The sequence below is a fragment of the Scyliorhinus canicula genome, chromosome 14, assembly GCF_902713615.1.
Source record: "Scyliorhinus canicula chromosome 14, sScyCan1.1, whole genome shotgun sequence".
Lineage (NCBI taxonomy): Eukaryota > Metazoa > Chordata > Chondrichthyes > Carcharhiniformes > Scyliorhinidae > Scyliorhinus > Scyliorhinus canicula.
Genome location: NC_052159.1, coordinates 51,114,959 through 51,134,021, shown reverse-complemented (window position 1 = coordinate 51,134,021; position 19,063 = coordinate 51,114,959). Strand labels below are relative to the sequence as shown.

At 46.3% G+C, this 19,063-nt stretch overlaps 1 protein-coding gene across 5 annotated transcripts in view; it reads right to left on the bottom strand.

The window, feature by feature from the left end:
* Nucleotides 1-15,295: 15,295 nt before the first annotated feature.
* Nucleotides 15,296-19,063, bottom strand: part of spata13 (spermatogenesis associated 13) — a 425,777-nt gene continuing 422,009 nt past the window's right edge. For 4 of the 5 annotated variants that reach the window (XM_038818098.1, XM_038818099.1, XM_038818101.1 and 1 more), the window contains one exon: nucleotides 15,296-17,257. In XM_038818098.1, the coding sequence (XP_038674026.1) occupies nucleotides 17,076-17,257 (182 nt within the window). In that variant the 3' untranslated portion in view covers nucleotides 15,296-17,075. The remainder of the gene's footprint in view (nucleotides 17,258-19,063) is intronic. The other variant, XM_038818100.1, reaches the window with a different exon arrangement.

Here is a 19,063-nt window from a genome sequence, read left to right as displayed (position 1 = left end):
CGCGTAGCGAGCGTCGTACTGGCACTTACGGTTCGGCGGCTGGTGCTCGACGGCTGGAGTCAGAGTGTATCTTCAAGGTCTTGGTCAGGGCCGGAGCACGGAATAACAGACCGGACAACACGAGGTCCCTGTCTTTTATAGGGATCCCATTGTCCTTCCCTCTTCTTGGGCGGGCTTTAACCTTTGGATATCTATTGGGTCAATTCCTCATCGATACTGTTTTAATTCCCCAATGCGAGGGGGTCTCCGTGATGGGGGGGGCGTTTCTTATGCCCTTTTGTTTGGAGGTTTCTGGTGCCTCGATGTCTGGGCCTTGATTCAAATGTGTCCATTCAGAATCAAATGTTTCTATTGTGTGGGTGTTCAGGTCTGATTGCCTCATTAGCATGCAAAGCGTTTTGCCATTTGCACCTAGCTAAGGTCTTCTCACCTGAGCCCAAACTGGTTTCTGCTACTTGCAGAATGCAAAATGCTCTCTTTGCAGACTGCTGTTCTGGCTAAACTGCCTGTTTCCCTGCAGTCTTAGCGCTTGGCTTACTTTGTAGCTCAGCGTCCATTTTAGGTGGCTACATTCCCTCCTTGTGATCCTCACAATCCAAATATTGTGAAGGATCACAATGTACGTTGCCTTGAGTGCATCTGGGTTGCCTTCTTTGTGTCCCCTGACCTCTTGCCAGCTCCTGGGCTACTCTATCTTAAACTATGGGAAGAAAAAATTTTTACCTTACATCTCTACTTGGCGCTATGTCAAAGGGGACATGCATTACCATAAACTGGGAACCTCTACCTATCACAATTATCCTTAACTTTACTTAAACATTTCCTCACACTCTAAAACCGTAACCATTCACACCACAACATCACACTTCCTAACTCGGCAGTCGAGTATAGGACAATACAATACAGGGTCGAATTTTTTTTTATTCATTACACAGTGCTTTATTCATCATGGGGCAAAGGGGATTGATGAAATCGGAAAATAGGAGATCGAACTCCATAGACGGAAGGGCAGGAACGGGAGGCTCTCCTCTTCCACTTCCTCAACCTGAGGGTCTGTACAAGGATAACGAGGATCGCAATCACCAGTAGTGATTCGATTACGTATGACATGGAGTACCATGTCATAAATTTTGTGCACCAGGTCTGAACCTCACTGATCAGAGCTGAGCACTGGGGAGTGGTTGTAAGGGAAACATTTACTGTGGGGGTTGTGGGGGAAACGTGTCTTGCTTCCACACAAACAGATATAACAGTTAAAAGCAATAGGTGAGTTTCCATCATCTTCAACTTGGTTTTCCTTCTTTCTTCCTCCTGTATGGACAATCCTTGCTTCGATCCCTGTCTCTTCCTTCGAAAGCTATGGGATCAAGCACAGTATCTGTCAATACACAGTTTAAGATCTTTACCTGTTAGTGCATCTGTCTTTTAAATTCCAAATGACCCTTTAAAAATGACTGGCCAAGTCACACCCTGTGACTCCCCTCATTTTTTTTTTTTTCAAAAGCGAATTTGCAGACCAGAATACACCTAACAATCCTTCTCCTGCGAGCCGTCTCGCAGGCTTTGCTAGTTTACCATCCGAATGTTCCTGGATGTAAATAGCATGTGGGATGGTGGCCTAAGGGTTGCCTAACGAAAAATGAAAACAAAATTTTGAAAGAAACGTCCGAATTAGTTGCGTATGGGCCGCGACGGGTACGAGTTGGATGGGATCCCCGGGTAGGGCGTGCTGTGCCATACCCGAGCTTGGCTGACCAAAGTGGGTTCTCAGACAGGGCGGGTCCTCAGTGCCGGTTGTCCACTGCCTGAGTAACCTGGATTAAACGGGTACGAATGTGTTCACCGTGACTTGCAGCCTCTATTCGCCGAATAGAGGGGCACCTAAAAACAAGGGAGCCAAGATGCTCCTTTTGGGAAATGAGCTGGGCTTCAGACATTTCAGACGATACGGTGAGCTGCTCACCATAGAAGTTCTCAGAGGTTTCGGCAGAGAAACTATTGTGTGTGTAAGGCGGTCACAAGCCTTACAACTTTGAAAAGATCTCCAATCAAACTGGTTTTTTGGAACCGAAGTTCTCAAAGGTATCGGCGGACAAGCTAACGTGTATGTAAGGTGGTCACAATCTTTTCAGCTGAAAAGAAGATGTCCATCCTCCAACTGAACCATTTACATTTCTGAAAGACAAACAAACATAAAACGATAGACAAACATACGTGCAGGTTCCATCAGAAAGGACACCGTTTCCCTCAAACGATTCCTATTTTACATCATCTGGACACCTCACTTTTCCTCTGTCTCTGTGAACAGGGTCACAAAGGGGTTGCCGTGTCGGGATTCAGACACCGTGTCGTCCTGCTCTCCCGGATCCCACACCCTTGTGTGGATCAGGCATGATATTTTCGAATTGTGTGACCGGGGGTCACTTTCATCATTGCGGACAAGTCTGTATGAATTGTCCCTGTGCCATAGTGTTGTGTCAAGTGTGGTGTCGGGGTAGTCGGGGTCGGGTCGTGGGTCTGGGTTTTTAAGGTAAGTGACTTCCATGGGGTCACTGGAGTCGGGGTCGTAGTTGGTGCAGTGTGGGCTGTATGGCTGTGTGCTGTCGCTGTCCTCAGAGTCAGTGTCTGTCCTGCTGTCTCTGCTGTGGCAGCTTGTGGGCGTTTCGGGGCGTGGTCTGTCGTGGTCTGTGGGCGGAGTCGTGGGCGAGTCCGTTGGTGAACTGGTCTGTGAGGGGGATGGTGAAAAAGTGTCTCTAGTGGGCGGGGTGAAGTGTTCTGCTGCATCTAGCAGTACATGATGAGCATGGTTAGACTGTGTTCCATATGCTTTAAGCTGGTTAATATGAAACCACGCGGTCTTCCCATTAGGATATTTTATCCTGTAAACTGAGGGGCTAATTTTATCGGAAATTGAGTATGGACCGGAATATTTTGGAGCCAAAAAACTGCTGGGGTTGTAAACAGATAACATTACCTGTTGCCCAACCTGGAATTCTGTGGGGTGTACGGTCTTATTAAAACAAGCTGTGCGTTGTTGACGGCGTTTTCCTAGCTGAACTGCAGCTGCAATCTGTGCAGACCTCACAGTCTCAACCAAGTCTTTAACCGTCTTTTCGTGTGTGAGGGCCGTCACCTCGGGGCTGGTCATGTCCAGTCCTAAAAGGAATTCTGTCCCTTTCATAGGGCGTCCGGTCATGAGTGTGTGTGGTGTGTAGCCTGTGGAAGTGGAAACAGTGTTCCTTATGAACATGAGTGCAAATGGGAGCACTGAATCCCATGTGGAGTTATTCTCCTGAACCATTTTCCTAAGGGTAGTTTTTAGAGTCCGATTCATGCGCTCCACAATCCCGCTGGACTGTGGATGATACGCAATATGAAAATTTTGTTTTATTCCAAATATTGTCAGGACGTTCTTCATGACCCGTCCTGTAAAGTGAGATCCCTGGTCCGAATCAATACTTCGGGGTAAACCCCATCTCGTGAAGATGTGGTGGGTCAGGATCTTTGCAGCTGTCTTGGCTGTATTTGTTCTAGAGGGGAATGCCTCTACCCATTTGGTGAAGGTATCGATGACCACCAGAACGTATTTATAGCCATTCCTACAAGGGGGCAATGGTCCTATAAAATCGATCTGGAGGTTTGTCCAGGGGCCGTTAACTGGGCGAGTATGCCGAAGTTGTGCCTTCTTAGAATACCTCTCCGGGTTATTCTGAGCACAAATAAGGCAATTCTCAATATAATGCGTTACATCAGTCCTGAGATTAGGCCACCAACAGAGTTGCCTGAGGTGCCTCGTTGTTGCATCAATTCCCTGATGCCCGTGGTTATCATGGAATAAAGCAATCATTGCATTCCTGTCCTGCTGCGGGACCACATAAAGTTGTTCCTTTATGATCACACCCTCATGTGTGGTCAGTGCGTGTTTAAATCTCTCGTACTCTGGCACAAAGATGCCTTTAAAAACCTCCCTGAGGTCCTTATCCTGCTTCTGTGCTGCTACAAGATCTTTAATATCTGTCTGTGAGATTTGGACTGCGCTCACAGGGGCGCTAGCTGGTGCGCTAGCTGGGGGGGTCCATAAGTGTCCTCGCCTGGAACCTGCCTTAGCCAGTGCGTCGGCCTTTACATTCCCAGGGGGGGATGACCTATGGTGGCTTCTTACTTTTATTATTCCGAAGGTCCTGTCCTTCGCTTTTTCTAAAATATGCTGGAGTAGAGGGGCTGATGGAAGGGGTTTCCCGTCTGCGGAGACAAAACCTCGTGTCCTCCACAGGGGCAGAAAATCGGTTAAACTGTTACAGACATATAAGCTGTCTGAATATATGTCTGCTGGGCTGGGGAAAGAAGCGGGGTGGTCCACTATATACGCTATGGCCGCGAGCTCTGCTGCCTGCGCGCCTAAGTGACCTGGTAGTTTTAGAGCGATTTCTTCGAGAGCGCGCCCCTGCGCGTCCTCTACATAGATGCCGCATCCTGTGATACGCTCACCATTTAAAACTGTGGATGAACCGTCCACGTAAATCCTCAGGGGTCCACACGTGTCTGTGGGTTGGGGACTTTGTTTTGGGTTCCCTATCTTCCTGGGGGGTGTTTTTGTTATAAAGGGTCCTGTGTTATGCAGGGGAGCTACAATTTCACAGTCATGGGGCTGTCCGGGGTATTGGAGGTTGTCTGCTAAATATGTGTGTGTGCGGGTCCGTTTTACTGAAATGTCCCGTCCTTGTAAGAGTAGTGTCCATCTAGCTGCCCTAATCTGGCTAACTGAACCGTCCTTCAGTCGACCGTCTAGGAGTAGCTGTGTGGGTGTGTGTTCGGTCAGAATAGTAATGGGGTTGAGTCCGGTAATGTATGAGAAGTATTGTACTGCCCAGAAGACAGCAAGGAGGTGCCTCTCACAGGCAGAGAATCCTTGTTCTACCGGGTCTAACAGTCGGGAGGCATAAGCCACTGGTCTTAGCTGCTCGTGCCGTTCCTGAAGCAACACGGCCGAGAGGGTCAGATCGGTGCTCGCTACCTCTATTGCGTAGGGGGAAAGTTGGGTGCTGCACTAAGGGCTCGTTTTAACTCTTCCACAGCCTCTGTATGCTGCGGAAGCCATTCCCAGGGGGCTCCTTTCTTAAGGAGGTCTGAGAGTGGGGCGGCTTTTGTCGCGAATCCGTCGATGTGGTTCCGACAATAGCCAACCAGTCCTAAAAACGACCGGAGGGCCGAAACATTTTGGGGAAGGGGCAATTTGACAATCGAATCAATTCTTTTGAATTCGATCTCGCGTTTGCCGTGTGTGATGACTGTTCCCAAATACATCACTTTATTTTCCAAAATCTGGGCCTTTCTTGGGTTAACTTTACATCCAATTGAAGTCAACAGTTCCAGGAGTTCGGCCAGAAGCGTAATGTGCTCTGCCTTTGTGTCTGTCTGCAGTAGTAGGTCGTCTACATACTGTACCAGACATTCGGGGCGGGAGAATTTCTCTAAACCACTTGCCAACTGTCGGTGGAAAATGGAGGGGGAATTGTGGAATCCTTGTGGGAGGCATGTCCACGTATACTGCTGTGATTTGAAAGTGAAGGCAAATTTGTACTGGCACGCTTTTGCCAATGGTATTGACCAGAATCCGTTACTGATGTCCAATACCGTGAAGTATTTGGAGTTGAGTCCCTGCTTGAGCATGGTCTCGGGACTAGTAGCTACCGTTGGGGCTACTGCGGGGGTTACTTTGTTGAGTTCCCGATAATCGATGGTCAGACGCCATGATCCATCGGGCTTCCTCACTGGCCAAATAGGGGCATTATTGGTCGAGGCTACCGTTCTGAGCACACCTTGCTCCAATAAGCTTCCTATCACCTTTTCTATTTCCACCTCTGCTTCCATGGGAAATCTATACTGTTTCTGTGGTCGGGGGTCCTGTCCGGTAACGTGAACTGGTCCAGTCATTCTGCCACAGTCATGACGGTGACTGGCAAATGCTGTCCTGTGTTTGTTCAGTAGGGCTTTTATTTGTCTGTCGGTGTGGAGTGTAGTCAGGTCAAATGAGTACTCTCCCACTGCGCTAATCCGATTAGCGTAGTCTCCTACTGTGAGGGTGGCTGGTGCTCTGTCTGATCTAGCCATTCGCCAGACACACTGGTTTACTGGGTCGAACGACAAGCTATGAGCGTTCATAAAGTCTATCCCTAGGATGTGTTCTGCTGTCCGGGGAAGATTTACTAAAACTACGGGGTGTTTGGTTGAGATGTTCCCTAGCTGGATCGCTACGGGTGCTGTGATATGTCCCTGCTGCGAGTGTCCTGTGAACCCGCTAAGTGTAATGGTGGATGTGGTCGGCCACGTGTCTGCGTGTGCCGTGGTCGTAGAGTTAATGGTGGTGCGGGAGCCTCCTGTGTCCCAGAGTAACTCTATGGGCTTCCCTTTTACTCTCGCTGTGACTATGGGTCTCCCTGATGAATCCCATAGTGTGTCACAGACCCAAGTGGGGGAGCCCGAACACCGTCAGTTCGTCTCGTCCACATTGGTGGGTCCTGACTGTACTGCTATATTGTGGATGGGTTTTGCCTTACTGCGGTTCAGAGTGCCTGTCTGCTGGCCTCTCTGAGATCGCTGGGGTGCTTGGCATTCTTTTGCCCAATGCCCTAACTGTCCACAGTTATAGCATTCCTGTCCTTTCTGCTGTGGGCTGCTCTTCCCTTCATTTACCCATTTCTGGTTTCTGGTTTCTGGTTTCTGGTGCTCTCTCACTGCCTGAATATCTGCGGCAGCCTGAGCCTCTTCTGGGGATTGAACCTTACTCTTTCCCTGAATTGATTGCTCCCATGCGCGGGACAACCTTTTCAGGACCCATTTCTCATTATGGGCCTCTTCTGAGGGGTCATAACTGTTGCAAGCGCTCTGTCCTGCCTCTGTCGCGTGTGAGATTATAGTGCGCGTCCATTTGACCATGTTTTCACGGTTCAAATGCGCTCTATTTAAATCGCCGAAAACTGCGTTGAAATGAATCCACAGCCTTCCTGCAAATGCTGTGGGGTGTTCGGATCTTTTCTGCCGGCACTTATTCAGTCCTTCTACGGGGTCACCTCGATTATACACTATGGCATCTAAAATGAAGGTGTGCATCTCCTCTCGGGTGCCTCCGGCAACGTTCTGTGGGTCGGGGAGGGCTGCTACTACTGACTGGTCTAAGCTCAGCACGGTGAGCTTAACCTGCTCTCTCTCATCCAGGCCGTACATGGTAGCCTGCTGTTTCACTTTAGCGAAAAACTGGTGGGGGTCTGCGGTGGGGAGGAACGGAGTGATCTTCTCACATGCGTCCCTGAGCTGGGTTACAGTTAAGGGGGTGGTGTAGGTTATATCTGGTGCGCCTTCTGTTATAGCTTTTCTCTGCGTGGTTACGGGATTCATGGGTGCGGTTATGATCTGATCTGTGGGGGGTGGGGGTGCCTGCCTTTTCTGTTGCGCTGCTGGCGCACATGTTCCCTGAACATATCGCTGCGCTGTCTCACTTAATTCTTGCCAATCTGGGGCATTTTCTCCATCTAACTCCATTTTGCACCGAAAGCAGCGATTGCAGCTCTGCAATCTGTTTCCTGCATTTCGCGTGATCCACAGTACTTTGCCTTTGCTCTGTGGTTGCAGCATGGAGTGCTCTCAAAGCTGCTTTGAGATCAGAGCATTGCCTCTGCAAAGCCTCCACCTGCTTGTCTGATTCCTCTCTTATCAGAACGGCACGTTGCACGTCCTGATAAGCCTTTTCGTACTGGGTCTGGGAACTGCTGAGATGGGCTAGACAAGACTGATGTGCCCTCTTGGCATCATCCACCTCTCTACCTTTCTCTGCCAACTTCCCTCTTAGATCCAGATTTTCCTTCTCAATGTCCCTGACATCGACCTTACTCATTCGGTTCCTTTCTTCTAAATCTGCCCGGAGCGTCCTGACGACCTCCTCTGTGCCTCGCAATTGTGCCAAACAGGACACAATCGCCATCGGCTTACGTGCTTTACTAAGGTTCTTTTTGTGAATTCGAGAGAGGTTCTCCCACCAAGTATGTCCTATACTTCCGGGACCTGTCTCCTCATTCAAACAAAACTCTTTCCAAAGGGGCCATCCCTTTCCTTGCAGATACTTGCGGAGTTCCAGCTCCCACGTGGGACACTGACCTACCCTGCTACTGCTGCTGGTCGCTGCGACCACAAACCTATCTGGATCCATCAGACGTTCCATTGCCTGCATGGCCATTTTCTCTGACTCTCTTTTAGTTAATTTGGAACAGGGGGTTGCTGGGGTTGTGTTTCAAGAAACGGGTACGGCTTACACTATGTTCTGTTCACAAAACTACCGAAAGTTTGTCGCAACAAAAATGCTTTCAGTTTTACCTTACAGCCCTGTTAGTACGCATGCACTAAACACACTTCCGAATTACGCTTATTAGTTTGAACACCTTGAATACTCGTGATTTTCTTTACTTTCTTACTTTCTCTGTAATTTGGAGTTCTAATTCAAATTTCAGGGTCCTGGACGGTGTGGGGTTTCCACTTACAACCGTGTCCCGTCAGGATGTCGCCACTAAATGTTGCACGTTTTGGTATGTGGGCAAAACGCGTTTATTGGGGTGTATTAACTTCCAAGTGCTTAACACCACTAGGCTCTGTTCTATGTATTTATTCAGCTTAGGAGTCGCCAGGTGCCGTATAGACACCGTCACGAGTATTCCAAGGTCAAGTTCAAAGTAATAAAGACGATACACCGATTAGTAAGGTCCAAACGATAATATTTATTATACAGTTATAATAAATACTCATGCACACACTAAGAGACTAAGCTATGACTAAACTAAAGTAATCAGAATACTTATCTAACAGGAACAGGCAAGGTCAGGGAGCGAGGCCTTCGTCTTGGTCTTGGGCTGCAACCTTCAGCAAGCGTTCTGGTCACTGGGGTTCTAGCGGGCTTAGTTCGCGTAGCGAGCGTCGTACTGGCACTTACGGTTCGGCGGCTGATGCTCGACGGCTGGAGTCAGAGTGTATCTTCAAGGTCTTGGTCAGGGCCGGAGCACGGAATAACAGACCGGACAACACGAGGTCCCTGTCTTTTATAGGGATCCCATTGTCCTTCCCTCTTCTTGGGCGGGCTTTAACCTTTGGATATCTATTGGGTCAATTCCTCATCGATACTGTTTTAATTCCCCAATGCGAGGGGGTCTCCGTGATGGGGGGGGCGTTTCTTATGCCCTTTTGTTTGGAGGTTTCTGGTGCCTCGATGTCTGGGCCTTGATTCAAATGTGTCCATTCAGAATCAAATGTTTCTATTGTGTGGGTGTTCAGGTCTGATTGCCTCATTAGCATGCAAAGCGTTTTGCCATTTGCACCTAGCTAAGGTCTTCTCACCTGAGCCCAAACTGGTTTCTGCTACTTGCAGAATGCAAAATGCTCTCTTTGCAGACTGCTGTTCTGGCTAAACTGCCTGTTTCCCTGCAGTCTTAGCGCTTGGCTTACTTTGTAGCTCAGCGTCCATTTTAGGTGGCTACAGTGTGCAGTAAGTGTCTCGGGTTTCGGAGCTAGGGCAGTGGCTGGGGACACTGTGGAGCATTCATAAGGCAGAGAGTATCGTGGATAGCATGTAGAGAGAGGTGATCACATCCCAGGCTGAGACTCCCAAGGCAGGAAGGGAATGGGTGACCACCAGGCAGTGCAAAAGGACTAGGCAGGCAGTGCAGGAATCTCCTGTGGCCATTCCCCTGCAAAACAGATATATCACTTTGGATACTGTTGACCGACATGGCCTCTCAGGGGAAAGCAGCCAAATTCGTTGCACCACATTTGGCTATGCTGCACTGGTGAGGAGTAAAAAGTATGGGAATGGGGGATTGAATTGTAAGGGAAATAGATAGGCATTTCTGTGGCTTCAAACGAGACTCCTGGTTGGTATGTTGCTTCCCTGGTGTTAGGTCAAGGATATCTCGGAGCAGTCATTCTGGAGGGGGAGATGAACAGCCAGTGGTCGCGGTACACGTTGGTACAAACAACATAGAACCCGTCCCTTTTTTTTTTCACCTAACAGCAGAATATATGGAGTTAGGAAGTAAGTAGGATCTCAAAGGTGGTGATCTCAGGATTACTACCAGTGGCACGTGCTAGTCAGAGTAGAAATCGCAGGATTATTGGATGAATACGTGGCTGAAGAGATGGTGTGAGTAAGGCTGGAGATTGCTGGGACGTTGCGACAGTTCTGGGGGAGGTGGGACCAGTACAAACTGGATGGGTTGAACCTGGGCAGGACCGGGACTGATGTCCTAGGGGGAGTATTTGCTAAAGTGGTTGGGGAGGATTTAAACTAAAATGGCAGGGCGATGGTAGCATATGTAATGAGCCAGAGGAAGAGGAATCAAGTACAAGAACAAATGTCAGAAAGGAGAATAAGAAAAGTGAAAGACAGAGAAATCAAGGGCCATAATCAAACAGGGCTATGGTGGACAATGATGAGAATGGGACAAGTATTATTAAAAAGATAAGCTTTAAGGCTTATTGGAGATAGTTTTCGATCCGAGGAAGATGCGTACAGATTGGCCAGGGAAAACAACAGACTTGAGGACTGGGAGCAGTTTAGATTCAGCAAAGGAGGACAGAGAGACTGATTAAGAAGGGTAAAATAGAGCACAAAAGTAAGCTTGTGGGAAACATAAAAACTGACTGTAAAGGTTTTTCAGGTAGGTGCAGAGAAAAATCATAGAATCCCGACAGTGCAGAAGGAGGCCATTTGACCCATCGAGTCTGCACTGACCCATCCCTCTGCCCTATCTGTAACCCCACCTAACCTTTGGACAATTTAGCATGGCCAATCCACCTAACCTGCACATCTTTGGACTGGTGATTGGTGAAGACAAATGTAGGTCCCCTACAGTCAGAAACAGGGGAATTTATAATGGGGAACAAAGAATGACTAATCAACTAAATACATACTTTGGTTCTGTCTTCATAAAGGAGGACACAAATAACATACCAGAAATGTTGGTGAGCACGGGGTTTAATCAGAGGGAGGAACCAAAGGAAATCGGTATTAGTAGAAAAGTGGCATTGGGAAAATGAATGGGACTGAAAATCCTAAGGGACCAGTCAGCCTGATGTTGGTAGTGGTGGGCGCCCATCATTCACTGCTTGAATTAGTGGTTGAGGCTGAAACTCTCAACTCATGAAAAAAATACCTGGATCTGCACCCAAAGTCCTGAAACCTGATCATGTGTTGGAAAGTAGGGTTAAACTGAGCAGATAGTTTCTTTTTTTTCCCCCTTCTCTTTTCTGGCAGGCGCAGAGACAATGGGCTGAATGTGTCACAAATTTTCAATAGTTCTACGGTACAGTTCTATACTACCAGTCCACCATCTCCCATGAGTGGAACCCCCAGTATCGCCAACTCCCAGAAAGGTGTTTGCTTGTTAAAAATGGTGCTGTAAATGATCAATTTTTTTCTAAAATGAAAGGGTGTTGGGGCCAAAGATAACTAATTGGCTTTGTATCCAAGAAGAAATGCTAATGTGTTTACCATGGGGAAAAAGGGCAGTGGGAACAAATTTTGAGTCAGGTCACAGGCTTCTCTACAAATCAATATCACAGAATACTTACATGATCAATAATCATCTGCAAGGAGGAGAGCAAGGGATAGAAATAGCCAGGCCTGCACCTGAAGGAGAAAATTGTTGCCTATCGTTCACTTTGCAGAACTTGATCAGACTGAATTTTGTGAGGCTTTAGAGGCGGCTGGAAGATTTGCCTAGCTTAGAGCGAAAGGGTGTACAGTGCAACCTTTAGTGAAAGGCAGTTCTGGAATTACAAATTAACTGACTTGGAAAGTATAAAAGAAGCTAGCCATCAGAAACTGAGGATAATGGGACTTCCGGTGGCGGCCATGGAATGAGTGGTCGCACATTTGGTGACTCCTGCTCAATGTGGATTTTGTTGGTCCTTCCCCACCTGTATGGGGGTTGTTTTGAGGGCAAAAAGCATGAGTGCCCAGGGAAGAGAATACTCCTCTGGTGAGTATGGATCAAATGACAAGAAGTGCCACGAGAAAGAAAGAGCAGGTGGATCAGGACAGGTTTCGTGGTGCGCCAGAGGTTAAGATGGCAGAGGGCAAGGGGGCAGCACTGCCTGCCCAGTGGTCGATGGAGCAGCTGGTGGAGTTTTAAAATAAATTCCAGCAGCAGAGGAAAGAGGCCTCGGAAGACCTGGTAGACCCGCTTAGAGCAGCGATTGAGAAAGTGGGGCAGAGGCTCAGGGCCTGGCGATACAGAAAGTGCAGGAGGTGGTGGGGGTGCACGAGGAGCAGATGGCCTCGCTGGTTGTAGAGTTATGGATGGTGGTGGACAGCCAGGAGAGGCTAAGAGAGAAGTTAGAGGACCTGGAGAATCGCTCCAGATGTCAGAATTTGAGGATAGTCGGGATGACCAAGGGCATCGGGAGAGCAGAGGTGAGAATGCTGGGGGAGGGGGCCTTTGATCGGGCCCTTGAGGTGGATTGGGTGCACAGGGCGCTAAAGATGAGGCTGCAGATGGGAAAGCCATTGAGGGTGATCGTGGTGAGGTTGCACCATTTTTTTTGGACATGGAAAAGATTTGGAAATGGGCATGGCAGACCAGGAGGTGCACCTGGGAATGGAGTGAGCTGCAGGTCTACCAAGAAATGGGTGCAGAGTTGGCAAAGAGAGATGGGTTCAACCGGGGAAAAGGCTACACTCATCAAAAAGGGAGTGAAGTTTGGGTGTTATACCCTGCCCGCTTGTGGGTGACTCATCAGAATCAGGAGTTTATTTTGACTCACCGCGAGCGAAGAAGTTTTCATATTTCTCCACGTGCACCGGATTTTCGGATTGACATTTACCATAATGGACAAGACACTGGTGATGTGGGTGGCCGACTAGGTATTCAGCGATCGTGTTCTGACTACGCGCCATATTGGATTGATTTGTGGGTGGTTCCCTCCGAGACAGTCTAGTCCACTCCTCCACCATACCCAGTACCTCTCCCATCACCCATGGCACCTTCCTATGCAATTGCAGTAGGTGTAACACCTGCCGCTTTACCTCTTCCATGCTTAACATCCCAGGCTCAAAACACTCATTCCAGGTTAAGCAGCGTTTCACTTGCATCTCTTCCAATTTGATCTACTGCATTCGCTGCTCCCAATGTGGTCTCCTCTATATCGGAGAGACCAAACGCAGACTGGGTGAGCTCTTTGCTGAGCATCTTCGGTCTGTGCGCATTCAGAACCCTGACCTTCCTGTTGCTTGCCATCTTAACAAAAGACCCTACTCCCATGCCCACATGTCTGTTCCTGGCCTGGTGCAATGTTTCAGTGAAGCTCAACGCAAACTGGAGGAGGAACATCTCATCTTCTGGTTAGGCATGCTACAGCCTTCTGGCATGAACATCAAATTCAACAACTTCGGATGATCAGCTCTATCCCACCTGGACCCATTTGTTTTCATTTCATTTTAACTGTCTTTTACCATTTCTTTATTTTTAATATATATTTAATTTCCACCCCCCCCCCCCCAATCTTATCCACCTTTATTTCACCTTTCTCCTCTTTGCTTCCCCCTTCCCCCACATCTACAGTTCATCCTCTGATGTTAGTTTCCCTGCTGTTTGGCCTTTCACATCTTTTGTTCTCTCCGGGGACTGCCATTAGCACTCTTTCTGTGGCCTTTAGCACCCGGTTTCCCTGGGTTTCTGTCGCTATGACTCATCTTTCATTCTCACTCCACAGTATAAATATTTCCCACTGTCTCTGTCTGTTAGCTTTGACAAAGAGTCATCAGACTTGAAACGTTACCTCTTTTCTCTCCCGACGGATGCTGACAGACCTGCTGAGATTTTGCAGCATTTTCTCTTTCGTTTCAGTGCTTAGTCAATAGTATTTATCTTAGTTGCTGCAGTAAAAGTTGTAAAATGTGAAATCATACCATGTCATTCTTTCAACTCGACTTTTAAAGAGAAATTCAGACCTATATCGGTCTCTTTGGAGATTGTAAGAAACCATGGACTTTAGAGACTGTGGGCTGGATTCTCTGCCCCGCCGCACCACATTTCTGCCCCGATACGCCGGCGGAATGGGTTAAAGGGGTTTCCCATTGTGGGGCAGCTCCACGCCGTCGGGAAACAATGGACGCTGGCAAAACGGAGAACGCCAGCAAAACGGAGAAACCCGCCAGCGGAGAATCCCGCCCCATATTCTTATTTGGAGTCAGCCAACAATATACTTTCACTATAAACCATCAAATAGGACCACATCACAGAAAGAGGTACATGGATACCAGCCAAATAAATTAGCAAACTGTGAATTAATATCTAAACATCTAAACACATGAAATACTTCCAGTATTGTGAGCATCTTACTTCATCATATTGGGTGAATCAGCATATATTGCCTAATCTGGAAATAAGACGAGGCAATCCCAAATTCAGCTCGGACCACATTGGGAAGTTTTTGAAGGCTCCTCTGAATGGCCTGGTGGGAATTCTGGTAAATATTGGATTGGACTGGTATGTGAACCTCCACGGTCATACAACCCGTTATGTACATGCCAGCCATGGTTCCGTTTGTAGCACTTAAACCCATAACCTTCTGACTCAGAGATCAAAGTCCAGCTTCAGGGGCTTGAGCATGAAAATTTAGGCCAACACTTTCGTGGAAAATCAAGGAAGTGCTTCTCTCTCTGAAGAGTCGCTTTTCGGAAGAGATGTTAAAACGAGACCCATCTGTCCTTTCAAATGAACATAAACGATCATTGAAGAAGAGGAGAGTTATCCCTGGTGATCTGGTCAATATTTATCCTTAATCAAAATCACAATAACTGATCGTCTTGTCTTTAATGTATTGCTGTCTGTGCGAGTTTCCTGTGTGGAAATTGGCTGCTACATTTCCTACATTACAACAGTGACTACACTTCAAAAGTTCTTCACTGGCTGTAAGGTGCTTTGGGAAGTTGCAGGGTTTGCAAATCATTTAAAAAATACAAATCTCTGTTTAGTCTTTGCTGACACTCCCAGTGTAGATCCATACAGAAATGGCCACTTGTGACAGCTAGCGATGGAGGTGCTGGTGCTTAATCCAGCAAGAAACAAGCATTTCAGGACAGAAGGATAGAATAAGGGAAAAAACAAAAATCCTACAATGTCTCAAGATATGACTTAAGCTGTTGACTCACCTTTTCCAAGAGATGCAGGCAGACGTACTTTTATTTGAACACAGTGCATAAAAAGATGCTTTTTTTAATGATACTGACAGTGTTAATTATGAACAAGCATTGTTTAGAATGAGAAAATCATATTTATTTCACCAAAATAAATGACTTCTGAGCAATTGTTTTCATACATTAACTGCAGATAACTCATTTGCTGCAACATAATAAAACTAATCTACAAAAAATAGTTACATTAATTATGTACATTTATGCTCGAGATAACAATATTGTACAGCAGCCAATTACATGGTTTTGAAGCGGCCATCTGCTCATAAGACTGCACAGAAATGTAACAGTATATACCAGACATCACTATTATTTGAGATGGTAAATGTCATAAAAGAAAAATCGGTCTCAGTAAAAATATCAAGACAGGCAGATCCGCCCTATATACAACTCTTGTATTACAGATAATTTGGAAATATCCATTGACTGGATATTTTCAAAACCTGCAAAATGACTAGGGAGTAATGCAATATTGAGTAATCACTAGTTACTATGGCTCGTGCTCTTTGGTTCACAAAACCTGCACTGCAGTTTGCCAGTAACATTTCCCCAACAGCTGATTTCCTTTGTAATTTAAAGGTAGCTGTTTCCAAAATATTTTGGTTATAAATAAACATTTTTAAATGCTATTTAATTTTATGACATCTTTCATACAAATTTCCCAACAGTGACAAAACAAAGAGGCTGCTGTTATTTTACATTACAGTTTAAAGGCAAGACTTAAAATGGATGCAAAAGAAAAATCACATTCACAAGACTCCATGCTTATTTAGGGCGGAATGCCATTCCTGGAAACATGAAGCAATTCCATAATTAATTATTGCATTCATTAAGAAACATTCTACTTCAAACTGGTGACACAATAGTTTGGTTTTTGTGTTCACGGTCCAAAATAACAAAAGCGCCAAGTCCTGTAAGTTTGTTTTGGTAATCTTCATTTGGAATGGTGAGAGTTAAATTTACTCTCCAGCAACACTGTGGATTTAATGCCACACAGAAAAGAAGTAGTCCTATTGTGCCTTTTCTAATACAAGTAAACAAGGAACTTTAAGGCCTTGGCAGATAAAAATACTGATGTGACGGAAAAAAGAGTTTGATTTCCCTTTTGAGCACTAGATGGTGTTTCTGTTGCAATGCAGGAATTCATCTGCAGTCATCTGCATTTAAAGCACATTCAAGACACTATTATTGTCTTTTTTCATTAATATGGAACACCTTATAATTCTAACCACAAAATATGCAATGTGATTCTCACATTTCATGTTTCAAAACATTTATTTGCTTAAAATGTCTATGTACCAGTTTAATCTCTTATCCAATAGTGTGCTTTTTTGAACAACTTTGTAATAGAATCACGTTTTTGTTTCGTCTCAACTGGGTTTTTGCACATTTTAGTTTTGAATCTGTTCCATAAAATATCAAGGCAAAGGGGTTAATGGTTAACTAAAAAATCTAATATGAATGTACAGAAAGGAATGAAAAGACCCAATGTCATGGGATACTGGCAACTGTTCTCAATAACAGCATCATACAGTTATTGAAGATATGTACTCATCCTCTGTAAAATAACCTGTGAGAATGGCTTATGAGTTCACCAGAGTACCTTTTGCAACTGCAGCCTTTTGTAACTGCTTGCATACAGTTCCATTATTTTCACTGCCTGGCTGATGTGGATGTCAGAAAGGCCTTAGTTGTGTTATGTGGTGAGTAAAAGCACAGTGTAACATTCAGAATTGATGGCTCTTTATTGTTCAACTATTCAAAGCTGGAAGCTTTCCCAGAACGTTGGATCTCCACAATGATTTGTTTAGATTTTTCTCCTGATGGTAACCATGTCCTTTCATTTCTTAAAGGGCGTCAACTTGGTAAAGCTGTGCCAGAAGGGAGAAGGTTTACGTTTGGGTTCAGCCAGTGCAAATACTTGTTGCTGAGGAAGGCTGGTAGGCACAGTGATGTGTCTCTGATGGAGTGGATGCAGGGATTGATGTGGAGGAGGAACTGTAAATCCACCATAATTCACCCCTACGACAGTTAAAATAGAGAATCATACATTGCTGTTAATGAACTATTTAATCAGAATCAAACAATGTAATGAGTATCAAGACAAATATGTATGCACTCATGCATACATAACATTAACGTGTCTTTTGTCACTTTACTTCTGCATCAAGATCATTCCTTTCAATTAAACAATGCTGTGATTAGAGCAACACTTTTGACCACAATTACCAAAACTATTCTGCATCAGATCAGAAAGAATAGGATTTCTGCTTGTCTTCTATGTTATTCTCTAAGTCTGAATAAAGATTGTAGACTTCCCGTTAACACAAATACTTTATTCAATGGGTTTGTTCTGTTTCCAGAACTTAACTAGATATAATACAGTCAAGAGGTATGACCAGTGAAGCTAAGGTAAGCTGCCGATGCTGAGCTGTCTCTGCTGCTGCTCACTAGCCCTGTGCTTCTGAAAGAGGCGGATCCTCCCTTGGGCTGGACCCGTCTCAGATGCTGCCCTCTAGTGATGCTGTGGCTGTTACATCTGTCTGTAGTCCCTGGTGTATGTGCAGATGTATGTACAGATGTACAGATCACTACATATTCCATCCCCAATCCCAACCAAAGTGAAGCAGAACTTTGAACTGCCAAAAGAAAGTCATACATGAGATTAACCCAAATTTTCAGCTTTGCGCAAAAGATTTTGATTTCCTAACTCAGCCTACTGAATACATAAAGGACAGGTAGTGAGAAAGTTGCAAAGACACGAGTTACCATATCATCTCGAGCAGGATTAACTCAAGGGGTAGGATTTTCCTTGTCACCGTGGTGTGTTTCACGGCGGTGGAGGCAGCCGCCGTTGGGACTTTCAATGGGGTTTCCCGCTCTATGTGGGGGCTCTCTATTGGCAGGACCAGAAGATCCCACTGGCCATAATGGCCAGACAATTCTGGCCAACATCTCATTGATCAGTATTTTATATTCTATGCATACCACAAGTGGATATTTTGCTATTTTGTTACATCCAGTAAAAAGACACCAGTAAATTTGCAGAAACAAAAGCAAGCTTGTGATGTCACAATATTTTTGTTTTCATGGGAGAATCAGAAATCCGGGAATCGTATGTAATAAAAAGGGAATCTGATTTATTCAGTTACTGCAAGTACAGGCTGTAACCATTCTTTCCCCTGCCCCCGAATAAAGTACAGGCGGCTGGATTCTTCATTCCGGAGACTAAATGTTGACACCGAGGCGCCACACCTGGACCGATTCAGCAACTGTTGAGGGGCTAGCACTGGCGCCATGTGGAACACAATTGATTCCAATGGGAAATGGTGTGGGATTCGCGGGATCCGTGATTGACACTCCGGAGGCTGACAAGCTGCAGCCGCATATATACACTTCAGTCCCCACACACACCATCCCAGTCAACAAGATGGCACTGGTTGCGTTGGAGCGCGTCCATCCAGCTGATGGATCGGCCGGCCAGAGGGCACCTAACGGGGTGGTCTAAGGGGACACCCATACGACCTGTGGCCTTAAGTTCACAGTGGGCAGTCAACGGCGTGTGCAGCTGCATGGCTGCACTGCAGGCTGCGGCAATGGTGTTACGTACTCCTCCACCCCAATCCCACAGCCCACCTCCTGGCCATCTTCCGTTACTCCCCTTCGGCCCTTGCAGAAGCTCCAAGGCCAGCGGCACAGCTGTCAGAAAACTATGGAAATGTTGGACACTTTCCATAACCCCTCTCTCTCCCTCAGCAGCCACAACGCCTGCTTCACAATTTTTAAAAGCACAAGTGAGCCTCGCTTTCAGGAATTCGTCCCAGTGAC